At 37.3% G+C, this 12,338-nt stretch overlaps 2 protein-coding genes across 2 annotated transcripts; both read left to right on the plus strand.

The window, feature by feature from the left end:
- The first annotated feature begins 3,492 nt into the window (after positions 1 to 3,492).
- Positions 3,493 to 5,547, plus strand: LOC145252566 (uncharacterized). The gene has a single exon (XM_080112160.1). The coding sequence runs from the start codon at positions 3,493 to 3,495 to the stop codon at positions 5,545 to 5,547; it is 2,055 nt and encodes a 684-aa protein (XP_079968286.1).
- On the plus strand, positions 5,547 to 7,874 carry LOC145252567 (uncharacterized). The gene has a single exon (XM_080112176.1). The coding sequence runs from the start codon at positions 5,547 to 5,549 to the stop codon at positions 7,872 to 7,874; it is 2,328 nt and encodes a 775-aa protein (XP_079968302.1).
- Positions 7,875 to 12,338: the final 4,464 nt, after the last annotated feature.

Below are 12,338 nucleotides of genomic sequence, written 5' to 3' on the forward strand. Positions count from 1 at the left end.
GACAACACCAACTATGATCCCTCCATCAGCATCGCTGTGCCCCTGATGCACTTACCAACGTTCAGTGAACATGGTCCAAGCATTACCTCCTACCGTGATTAACAAAGAGGCCAACACACTCGAACATGTACTCTGAACATGAACCAACACCAAGCGCTTGACTTCATATGAGACGTAAAAGTCAAGCTCAGCAAATAACACTCTTCAGGACTTGCAAGCTTTCTCTGGCGACTTATTCAACAAACCCAAACCCACATGGATTTTTGTCAAGTGCATAAAATCCACAGACATCAATAACAACCACCATAGAAGTCACACACATTTAAAATCGCAATGAAAGAAAAATTAGCTTTGAATAAACTGAAGGAAGTTTTGATAGCATACTTTGACTAAGAGAAAGACACTAACATTCTTGTAGATTCAAGCCCAGTTGGATTAGTTGCAGTTCTGACACAAAATGGGAAGGTATTATGCTACGCTAGTCATGCCCTCACAGACATAGAACAGTGGTTCTCCCAAACTGAAATAGAGAAGTTAGCTGTTGAGTATGCAACTGAACATTTTCATCTCTACTTATATGGAACAAGGTTCACCATCATCATGGATCATCGTCACTTCTTGGGATTGTGAAAAGTCTGGAACCAATGATGACAAGGATTGAGTGCTGCATCTTCATCTCATGCCGTACCAATACAGCTTTGTACATATCATCCTGAAAAGATAACCAGAATCCTGCAGACTATCTCAGTCATCATCTACATCAACTACTATCAAAAGAAAATGTAGCAGAAGCCTACATAAAGTATGTAGTTTAAAACACTATACCCAAATCTTTAACTCCTTAAACAAGCTACAGGGGAGAACCTTCTATTACAAAAGGTGAAGGCTGCAGTTGCAGATGGATGATGGAATGACCCACAGCTATCAAGCTTTTCTCCATTCAAGGACGAATTATCAGTGCCTAGTGGTCTCATCCTTCAAGGACATAGTTTTGTGATTCCTTTCAATTTAAGGAAAAAGTCAGCTGACATAGCCCATCACTCACATCAAGGCCAAAACATCTAATCAGAGAAAAGGTGTGGTTCCCAGGAATAGATAAACTGGTGGAAGTAAAATGAATGTTGTATAAAAAAAGTAGTTACCTCCCTTTGTTCAAACTAATCGACCACTTCTCCTTTCTGAAAGCCCTATTTTGATTGGCTAGGATGAAGCTCCTTGGCCAATCAACAAACATTTAATATAAGCAGAATTCTGGAAAAACAGATTCGCACTTTTTTTTAATCAATCGTCGGCCTATAAACAACTATGGAAAATCTCTCCTAAATTTGCCGCCGAATTTTGATTGAACTTTTTCAGGGAGCCGTCCAAGACTTTGGACGATAAAGAACTTTTTTATTGGACTTCTAAAGCCGCAAACACAATTAGTTTTGCAAGAACCTTTTCCTTGTAATATTTTCAATTTAATATACATAATTTTCTCCAATTCTTGTGAGTTCAGCAATCTTTATTTCTGTATTTCCCACTTCCTACTTCAACAAGACACCAGCTCCCGGCAATCGCCACATTTTGCAAAACTAAATAACGTTTAGCAGCTTGTTGTGAAAAAAAAAAAAAAATAACAAGGAAGAGAAGATTTGAACTCCTAAGGATATTTGCAAGGAAAATGGAAAAAGGAATACCAATTTGAGAAGCCCCTCTTAAAAAAAAAAAAAAAAAAATTATTTCGTTTCCAAAAAAAAAAAACGAATAAATAGTAATTCTGCCTTTGTTAAAGGTTTAAAATTCAATGAACATTTAAAAAAAAAAAAATTTTTATTTCGTTTCCAAAAAAAAAAAACGAATAAATAGTAATTCTGCCTTTGTTAAAGGTTTAAAATTCAATGAACATTTAAAAAAAAAAAAAAATTTATTTCGTTTCCAAAAAAAAAAAAAAAACGAATAAATAGTAATTCTGCCTTTGTTAAAGGTTTAAAATTCAATGAACATTTAAAAAAAAAAAAAAATTTATTTCGTTTCCAAAAAAAAAAACGAATAAATAGTAATTCTGCCTTTGTTAAAGGTTTAAAATTCAATGAACATTTAAAAAAAAAAAAAAAAATTTATTTCGCTTCCAAAAAAAAAATCGAACACATAATATAATATTTCCTGTTGTATTATTGAAAGTTTGAAACTTTCTACCGACTGAAGTTCGCGTAAAGCAGGCATCATTCGTTCAAGAGCGTGGCGTTGTACTACGTCATACGAATGTAAATAAACATGGTCTTCTTATATAAGGGCGATAACTCCACTTATGCAAACTTCCGTCCAAGGGCCATAACTCTTCTCGGCCTATCCACAGACATTAATCAACAATACTCCCACAAAATTTAACTTGTTAAAAAAAAAAAAACTTAAAACCATCATCCTTTCCCAAAACAAAACAACTGTAAAATGGATGATTTCCGGACCTTGAAGGGTGTTAGGGCGCTCATGGACTCCAGAAACGTGTTAAAGGAAGATATTTCCCTTAACACGGACATGTTGGAAGAACGCGAAGGTTTGAGAAAAAAAACCTTCCAGGAGGAAGAAGCTATAATTAAGGAGTTGCAGATTGAGGTCCGCTCCTTAAATGATAAAATTAAAGGGCTGTGTATAAAAGCAGAACTTGATTTAAGGGAGTGTGGATTTGTTGAGGAGCAAAGGAGGGAAATTGGCTTTCGAGCTAATATTAATGATCGCCTTGCCGACATTGAAAACTCTATTGAAAACCCCACCACATCACGGAAAAATGAACCTACCTCTGTACCTTTGCTTTCTGTCCCCAAGTTGCAGTGTGCCACCTTTAGTGGAATCAATCCTTCCAAATTTGAATATAAAAATTTTATTGCTCAATTCAAAAACTGTACTGAGTCTATTGATTCCGGCAGGGCAAAATTAGCCTTATAGAAAGGGTATTTGAGTGACTATGCCTTGCAATTGGTTTCCCATCTGACCTTGGAGGATGGTAATTACGATGTAGCAGTGGATTTGCTGACCAAGGAATTCCTGGATGTCCCCTTTATAATAAGTGAGATCTTCAAGCAGATCATTTCTACTTCTCCTCAATATGACCCTGAATTTGTGGCTGTGAAGCGATACCTTGCTGAGGTGAGAGCGGATTTATCCGAATTGAGGACTTCATATCTGATAGATTTTTTTGAGGAGAACTCCCCCGGATTTTTGCTAGTCAGCCATATTATATATGAAAAGTTGCCAGTTGCCTTGAGAAGGGAAATTAACCACAGAGTGGGCACGAGTTACCCGTCTCTAACACAAATTTTTCAAAATTACAATGAGGCAGTTCGTGCTCTGTCTCGAAATAAAAAACTTTTTCGGGTTACGGAAAACCCCTCGAAGAATGATAAAGGGCAGGTCAAGACCTATGAAAAAAAGAATGGTGATGCTGCTCTACAGAATTTCACTACAAGCTCTTCTGGGGCATATTGCAAACTTTGCACATCACGTGGCCACACTATGCTAAAATGCACCAAGTTTGCATCTTATGAAGCCAGAGTTGAGAGGTGCAAGCAGCTAAAACTGTGTACAGGATGTTCCAGCTTAAAACATAAAAGTGAGAATTGTCCTGGACTCCAGAGCAAATCACCCCTCACGTGCAGCTTATGCCTTTCAAAGGCGCATATTGCACCCCTGTGCAACACTAAGAGAGTGGTTTCTCTATTCTCTCACGTTTATGAAAACGAAATCATATTGCCTGTTGTAGCTATTTCTTTAAATTATGGATCTGAGAAAGCTACTATTAACTGCCTATTGGACACAGGAAGTCAGCGTTCATATTTTTCTAAGAAAATATTAAAGGAGCTGAAGTATCCTGATGGAAATTCTGATCCAACCGATTATCAAATGAAGACCTATGCGGGTGTGACTATGAAGCGATTTGAACAGGTTGTCTTGAACGTTACCGTGGGAAAGGGGAAACAACTCCCTATTCCTGTTTTAATCGATGATGGATTCAGTATGCAGTTTGAGTTCGCCAGCTTTGGCCAAGTGAAGTCCAACCTGAATGAGTTGAAACACAGATTGGCATTTTCAAATGAAAAACAGGGTGATTCCATAACAATTCAGGGTATCCTGGGAGTTGACATATTTCAGTTCATGGAGGGTTCCAGAATCATTAAATGTATGAATGGACAGGCCTGGGATTTGCCTCAAGGGATTGCCCCATTTGGTAATGTACAACACTTTTTATATCCTCATCAAGTCAGTCCTGTGAGATGTGGAATTTCCAAAATAATTGTCAATTATCATACTACAATATCCAAATATGCCCATTGCCCTGAACGACAGTTGAATTCCATATTGGAACCCAAGTCTTCCTACCCGGATCCGTTTCCAGATGTATTTGAGAATTCCAACGTGGAACGGAATTTGGAAAAAATGTTTGCTGTGGACTCAGCTGCTGCTTCCCATGACGAAGAACTAATTGGTGATTATGACAGAAATAGGATTGAAATCTTCAGGAAGTCTATCGAATTCAGGGACAATTCTTATTTCGTGGATCTACCTTGGCATAAAGACAAAATCGATTCCGTTCCCTCTAACTATCAAGTCGCTCTTAAAGTGCTTGACAGAACAATGCTTTCATTGGAGAAAAGGGACTTGGATAAGACCTATACTGATATATTTCTTCAGCAAGAGAGCGAAGGGATTATCGAGAGAATTGAAGTCGCCCCACAAGATTTCTGCAAATACATTTGGATACCCCATCGACCGGTCTTTAAGTCGGATCAACAGGTTACCACTAAAATCAGGCCTGTTTTTAACTGTTCGTTGAAGACCGGGGGTGGTTACTCCCTCAATGAAGCATCTTATCCGGGTGTGAACATGATGAATAACATGCTTGAACTGTTGCTCTTATTTCTTACTAACAAATATGTATTATTGGGAGACATAAGAAAGGCATTTCTTATGATCAAACTCCGGTCGGTTGAGGACAAAAACAGATTTTGTTTTTTCGTAAAAGATGGAGACAATTTGCTTTGCTTCCGATATTGTACATTGATATTTGGCTTCAATGCCAGCCCATTCATTTTAAATTACGTTCTCAAACACCATGTCAGCCGTTTTCCGAATGATGCATGTACTGAGATGCTGAAAAATCGATTTTATGTCGACAATTTATGTATGACCAGCAATTCTTCTGAGGAAATAATCAGTCTCTATAGGAGTGCCGTGCCTCGTCTGCAGACGGGAAATTTCCAGTTGAGATCGTGTAACTCCAACTATGAACCTCTTCGAGACATTATAACGGAGGATGACAGAATCGTGCAGCATGGTTGCGAGTACGAAAAGGTCTTGGGATATAAATATCACCCTGAATTGGATACTATTAGCATTGTTAACACTATGGTTCAGAGGAACATACTCTCAAAAGGGATATTTTGGCCCAGACAGCAAAAATATTTGACCCACTGTCACTATGTGCCTCGGTTACAATTAGGGCAAAAATACTTCTCCGAAGATTGTGGTTGCTCAAGTTGGGTTGGGATGAAAAGGTTCCTACTGACATAATGACTACCTGGTCGAATTTGGCCGAGGACCTTTCTGGTCTAGGTGATCTATTTTTTACAAGCCATGCTATAGACACTGGTAGCCAACTGAAATTATATTTGTTCTGTGATGCGTCACCACAGGCTTATGGATTTGTCATATATGGCGTGCAAAATGGGAAGTCTCACATAATATTTTCCAAGGTTAAAGTGGCCCCGATGAGGACAAAGACATTACCTATGATGGAGTTGCTTGCAGTATATATTGCATTCAAGGCTTTAACTATGATACTGAGATCCTTCTCTGGTGTCAACATAGAGGACGTTTTTGTTTCTGTGGATGCGCAAGTTGTTTTGTCATGGTTGCTCACCGAGAATATAAAGGCAAAAAGTCTGTATACCAGAAACAGAATTAAAGATATTCGAGAAATGAAGGAGAAGTTGAGTGAGGAATTTGGGTTGGGCATTCATTACAAATATGTTCCTTCTGCCGACAACCCGGCTGACCTTCTTTCTCGTGGTATCACTCTGGAAAAGTTTAAACAGGGATTGGACTACTGGACATGCGGACCTGCGTGGCTTGTTGAGCAACCTGAGAAGTGGCCTACGAGTACTTTGAGCTGTCTGAGTCCGGAAAATAAGTGTCATGTGGAAAGTGTTTTCCATAATACATTGAGTGAAGCTGTTAGGGAACCACTGATTCCATTTGACAGGTTCTCGGACTTCAACAAGTTGTGTCGATCAACTGCTTTCGTATTCAAGTTTGTGCATCGATGCAGAAAAGTGAAGGAACATTCAGATCCAAAACAGACAGCCACGAATTACCTGATAAAGATGATGCAATTGCAATCGTTTGAAAAGGAAATTGCTTATTTGAAGAATCCTCTTGACAGGGAAATCCCAGTGCTGGTGAAGAATCTTAACGTTTTCATCGATTCTGATGAGATTTTGAGAGTGGATGGTAGAATTGCCAATTCGACAAGATATGACTACAATTTAATCTATCCAATATTGCTTGCAAAACATCACTCTCTTACAAAATTACTGATTATGGATAGCCATAATCGATGCAGTCATTTGGGTATTGGTACGACAGTGACCAAATTGCGGTTATCCGGATACTGGGTCCCACAGGCAAGACAGTCTGTGAAGACTGTGATTTCTAACTGCAATACCTGTAGGAAATTCAACAGCCTAGCCTTCAAATACCCCAAATTGACAAATTTGCCAAAACACCGTGTTAGATTAATCAATCCTTTCCAACACACAGGCATAGACTACACAGGTCACATCTGGGTACAAAGAGATGGAAAGTCTCATAAAATGTATTTATTAATTTTCACATGTATGAACGTGAGGGCTGTCCACATTGAACTTGTACCTGATATGAGCACACAAGCCTTCATTCAAGCCTTGATTCGGTTTTCAAATACCTATGGAGTTCCCAGTCACATATACAGTGACAATGCACGTTCCTTTAATGCAGCCTTAGGTGGTGATGTAATTAAACATCACATAAACAGTAATGAGTTCTGTAACTCATATTCAAGCGCTGGCATTAAACACATAAAAATACCCTTATACTCCCCTTGGGTTGGAAGTACTTGGGAAAGAATGATCAGAGTGATAAAGTCATGCCTATTCAAAACACTTGGCCGATCTAAAATCAGTTATTTTAACCTTCTAACCCTTCTATCAGACATCAAAAGAGCCGTGAACTCTCGACCTCTGACCTACAGATGCTCTACCGATATTGATCTGCTTCCCTTAACACCCAACTGCTTCACTCATCCAAATATAAACTGTGAGCTCTCCTTCCAATCTGACACACCCAGTTTGGTTGAGACAGAACCAATAACTAGGTCTCTCCTTGTGAGTACCTTGGAAAGCAGAGAGGAATTAATATCTAAATTCAAAGAGATGTGGCACGATGAATATTTGCTAAGTCTGAGGGAGAGTTGCAAGGATTTACACGAAATCGAATTTCACAATAAAATAAATATCAACGACGTAATACTCGTCAAGAATCCGGCCAAGTCCAGGCCCTTCTGGAAGCTGGGCAGAGTTATTGAGCTATTTAGTAGCAACGATGGCAAGGTTCGTTCTGCTCGAATAAAAAGAGGTGATGGTGCAGTGGAAACACATAGCCTCAAACATTTATATCTGTTGGAGTTATCACTCACTCATAACCACTTTCCTGACACCCCAGCAGATGAGGAATCTGATGAATTTGCATCCCTCCCTATAGAAGAATGTAGGGACCCATCGGAACCTTCAGAAGAAATGGCCAATTACAGGCCTAAAAGGATCAAGAAATCCACATCTAATCCTGAATACATTTATTATTAAAAAAAAAAAAAAAGAAAATTTGCATTGTAAATGGGCCATAATAATGCCTAACACATTAAGGTATATTCTATCTGTTAAATATTTCTATTAAACAGAATATTCTGTACAATTTAATTTATACATTACATTTATTATTAAAAAAAAAAACATTTTCCATTGTAAATGGGCCATAATAATGCCCAACACATTAAGGTATATTCTATCTGTTAAATATTTCTATTAAACAGAATATTCTGTACAATTTAATTTATATATTACATTTATTATTAAAAAAAAAAAAATTTTCCATTGTAAATGGGCCATAATAATGCCCAACACATTAAGGTATATTCTACCTGTTAAATATTTCTATTAAACAATATTCTGTACAATTTAATTTATACATTACATTTATTATAAAAAAAAAAAGAAAATTTGCATTGTAAATGGGCCATAATAATGCCTAACACATTAAGGTATATTCTACCCGTTAAATATTTCTATTAAACAGAATATTCTGTACAATTTAATTTAAACACTTTACGTAGCAATCACAAATATTGTAACTGATTGCCTTTATATAGCATGCAACGATTTCAATCGTCGCATTATTTGTTGTTGTTGGGAGAGTATAAAAAAAAGTAGTTACCTCCCTTTGTTCAAACTAATCGACCACTTCTCCTTTCTGAAAGCCCTATTTTGATTGGCTAGGATGAAGCTCCTTGGCCAATCAACAAACATTTAATATAAGCAGAATTCTGGAAAAACAGATTCGCACTTTTTTTTAATCAATCGTCGGCCTATAAACAACTATGGAAAATCTCTCCTAAATTTGCCGCCGAATTTTGATTGAACTTTTTCAGGGAGCCGTCCAAGACTTTGGACGATAAAGAACTTTTTATTGGACTTCTAAAGCCGCAAACACAATTAGTTTTGCAAGAACCTTTTCCTTGTAATATTTTCAATTTAATATACATAATTTTCTCCAATTCTTGTAAGTTCAGCAATCTTTATTTCTGTATTTCCCACTTCCTACTTCAACAAGACACCAGCTCCCGGCAATCGCTATAGTTGGTCTACCGAATACCATTAAGAAACCAGCACCAGGGCCGCAACATGATAGCATAAAAGAAAATGATTCTAAAGAAAAAGAGATGAAAGGGTATGCAGACAAAAACGGCCTGCAGAAAACAGAAGCAAACAAAGATATGCAGAATTTGAACAAGGTTAATTTTATTAAACACTAGCGGGGGTACCCGGCGTTGCCCGAGTGTTTGTTTCCGGGACGGGGGGGGGGGAGTTTTAAAAAATGTTATGGTAGGTAAGTAGGAAGGATCAAACCCGGAGTCATGAGTAAAAGTAGGAAAATAAAGTGTAAAAAAAAAAAACAAAAACATCTGCAACGTTAACAGTTCGGCCACCAAGAAAAGTCCATTCCAGTTGTTTAGGAAAAAAAACAAAAAAAAACGACTACGGTAGGTCGGCGCGAACGTGAAAATATAATGTGAATTGTCCAGCACGCTAACCACTACGCCACAGAGCACTGCAGCTTAGTTTAGTGATTTTAAATAACTTCACATGAAAGAACTACGAAGCCAAACCGGTGTTCTCTTCTCAACTGTTCCTTGTGAACGATCCCCAAACGGTGTTAAGTGGTGGCAGGGGGAGGAGGAATTTATTAGAGAGAAAATATTTTACCACTTCCATTGATCTTAACCGATTTTGGCCGTGACTTCTCAGCAGAAAAAGTATAGAAATCTAAGATTATCGAGGAATTTGAGAAATAATAAGCCTATAACACACCTCAGATATTGTTCTGCCGTTTGTGCATATTATATTTGCATGAAATATCTTGATTTTTAATCCTATTAAGGTCAAAATCCGACGGGAAAAAATGAATTCATTTTATTTATATAGAGATAATGAAGGGGGAAAAACAACAACAAAAAAAGTCTCCAACCTTTGCCCTTCCAATCACGTGTCTGGATCATTCTAAACTTGTGGAGATTATCCTGAAACAGTGAATATTTTTTTTACTAAAATTTATTTCTGTGCATCTGACTGATGTCGGTTTTATTGTCGATTGTTACGTGTTACTTGACTCAGTTCCTTTACTCATGCTTGTGTTGTGGGGTGCATCGATGAATATCAACATTTTAATAGATATTTTTTAATGTATAAATTTAATTTTATTGAACACTATGAAGGTGATAAAAGAAGACTCCAACCTTCCTCCAACTATCACGTGTCTCGTCATTCTAGGCCATTCTCTTGGAGACTACCCTGAAAGAAACGAGTATATATTTTTTATTAGACTCCATGTATGTCAAAAACTTCACTTTTAACTCTTGCACCAGTTAGGGTTGCAAGAAATCAAATAGATCGCCAATAATATGGTCAGATAGTTCCTTCTTGAATCCACGAGAGAGATCTTCCAATTTACACATGAAGGGGCAAGAGCACCTTATCTGAGTGCTTCCTTGATACAATGTTTTTTGTGTTTGTATATATCCTGCTTGTTAATGTGCTTCTTTATGTATGTGTGACAGTGCACCTTATCACCAATCTCTATGAGAGATAATCACTATCCCTATGACAGAACCACAAGTAAGAGAATTCTGGGCTTGGTGTTGCTATAAGCACCACACTATGTACAATTACGAAGATAAATATTGCAAACCATGGGACTCAGAAGAAAGATATGATTGTCATGATCTGTGCTTCCTCGATGGCTAACATGAGTGACACTGTTTTCATCCTATGAATGTTGACTGCTCATTTAATTTCAGGAACAAGAACATCAAAGACCTCAATTGAGTAAATAACTTCTCCCATTGCACGCACAACAATACTGACTGAATACAAGAAAGCACAACTATCCAACATAAAAAAACAAAGAAAGAAATGATCCACAAAAGTGGATAAACTGAGTGCCATTAATGAAGCCAGCCCAATGAAAGAGGATATCAAAAACGAATGAAAGAACTATAGGATATTCTTCTAATAATAATGCAATGGAACAACAAATCGCTGATTAAGTGAAACTTACATACAAGAGAGTTTTGATCTCAGAACTAGAATGAATGGAAATACAATGAAAGATAAATGAAGAAACAGAACAAGAAAAAGAGGACCGGCAAAACATAAACACTGAAACGTGGAGACAGATAACTGTGATTAAATGATTTAATTTGTGACACACCTGTTCTTTTCGCAGCCTGTAAGACCTCGTGCAGACAGAAAGAGTGAAAAGAAAAGAAAAAAAAAGAAATGGTCACCTTTTTACATGCTTGGCCAATATGCAAATGAGACAGTTCTAATTGGATACAAAAGAGCCTGATTTTTCCGAGTGCGTGTATGTTAAACTTGATTATTAAGTGGTGGGTTGTGTCAGCTGTGCGTTGTGTTTTGCAGTTGGATTTTGGAGTTGACTATTGAAGTCGTGAGTTGTGTCTGCAGTGTGTTGTGTGTTGCAAGCAGATTCTGGTCTAGACTATTGAAATTATGAGTTTGTGTCAGTTAAACGTTGGCTTGCAGAAGGAATCCTAGTACCTTGGGATCAAGATGTAAAGATGGGAGTCTTTCCAATAATGGCAGTGATACAACCCAAGAAGATTAAAGTCAGATCAGTTCCTGATTATCAAGAACTAAATAAGTACATTGCGTGCCATTCTGCTGGGAACACAATTGATGTCTATGGAGAAACTATGAGGAAGTGGAGGCAGATGATAATGATAACAAAAATCGTGGATTTGAAATTTGCATATTTACAAATTCATGTTGCAAAATATTTATGAAAGTTCCAATTAGTCCGATATGAAGGAAAGACGTATTGTATTACTGGTATCGTAGTCTCGCTGCCATCATGGCAAGACTACTCAAATAGAATAATGGCACGCAACCCAAAACCCAGTCGCGCAGTTGTTTAAAGTTCGTTTCAGCTCCACGTACATTTCCCTTTCTATACCCACGCAAATTCTGTGGACTTATAAATGAAACCCTGCCTTTCACGCGGACGTCTTGCAGAGCACCTTATGTCATAAAGATGTTTTTTTCATCCAATCAGATTATGAAGAAAACAAATTTCAAAAATATTTTTTCAGATAGTGTTTGTGGAGCCGGTTGGAAATCAATAAATAGTGCATTTTGTGCCAAACCAATCAGTCGACCCTAAACCAGCATGCTGTAGACTTCATCATTGACTCTATCCCACTGGATGTTAAATGTACGCACAACTGATAATTAATTTTCCATGGAAATTTACTTTTACTCTTTTCTATCTCTCTGCGAAAGTAAGCGATGAACTTTTAGGTTGGTTAATTATTCCTAAAAAAGGATTGGTTACTTCTAACCGAGAACTTTTACTTTTCTACTTCATTTCATTTTATTACCTCGGTCGCAGGAAGAGACATTTAAGAAGAAACTTTCTTGTCTTCTCTTTTCACTTAATATCGATTTTTAAGAAAATAAATTTTGTATTAAATT

This window comes from Euprymna scolopes, chromosome 3 (assembly GCF_053919585.1).
Source record: "Euprymna scolopes isolate OS-2025 chromosome 3, ASM5391958v1, whole genome shotgun sequence".
Classification (NCBI taxonomy): domain Eukaryota; kingdom Metazoa; phylum Mollusca; class Cephalopoda; order Sepiida; family Sepiolidae; genus Euprymna; species Euprymna scolopes.

What these genes read in the sequence shown, in the direction of transcription:
- LOC145252567 (XM_080112176.1), top strand. Translation starts at nt 5,547, where the DNA reads ATGACTACCTGGTCGAATTTGGCCGAGGACCTTTCTGGTCTAGGTGAT.
- LOC145252566 (XM_080112160.1), top strand. Translation starts at nt 3,493, where the DNA reads ATGCTAAAATGCACCAAGTTTGCATCTTATGAAGCCAGAGTTGAGAGG.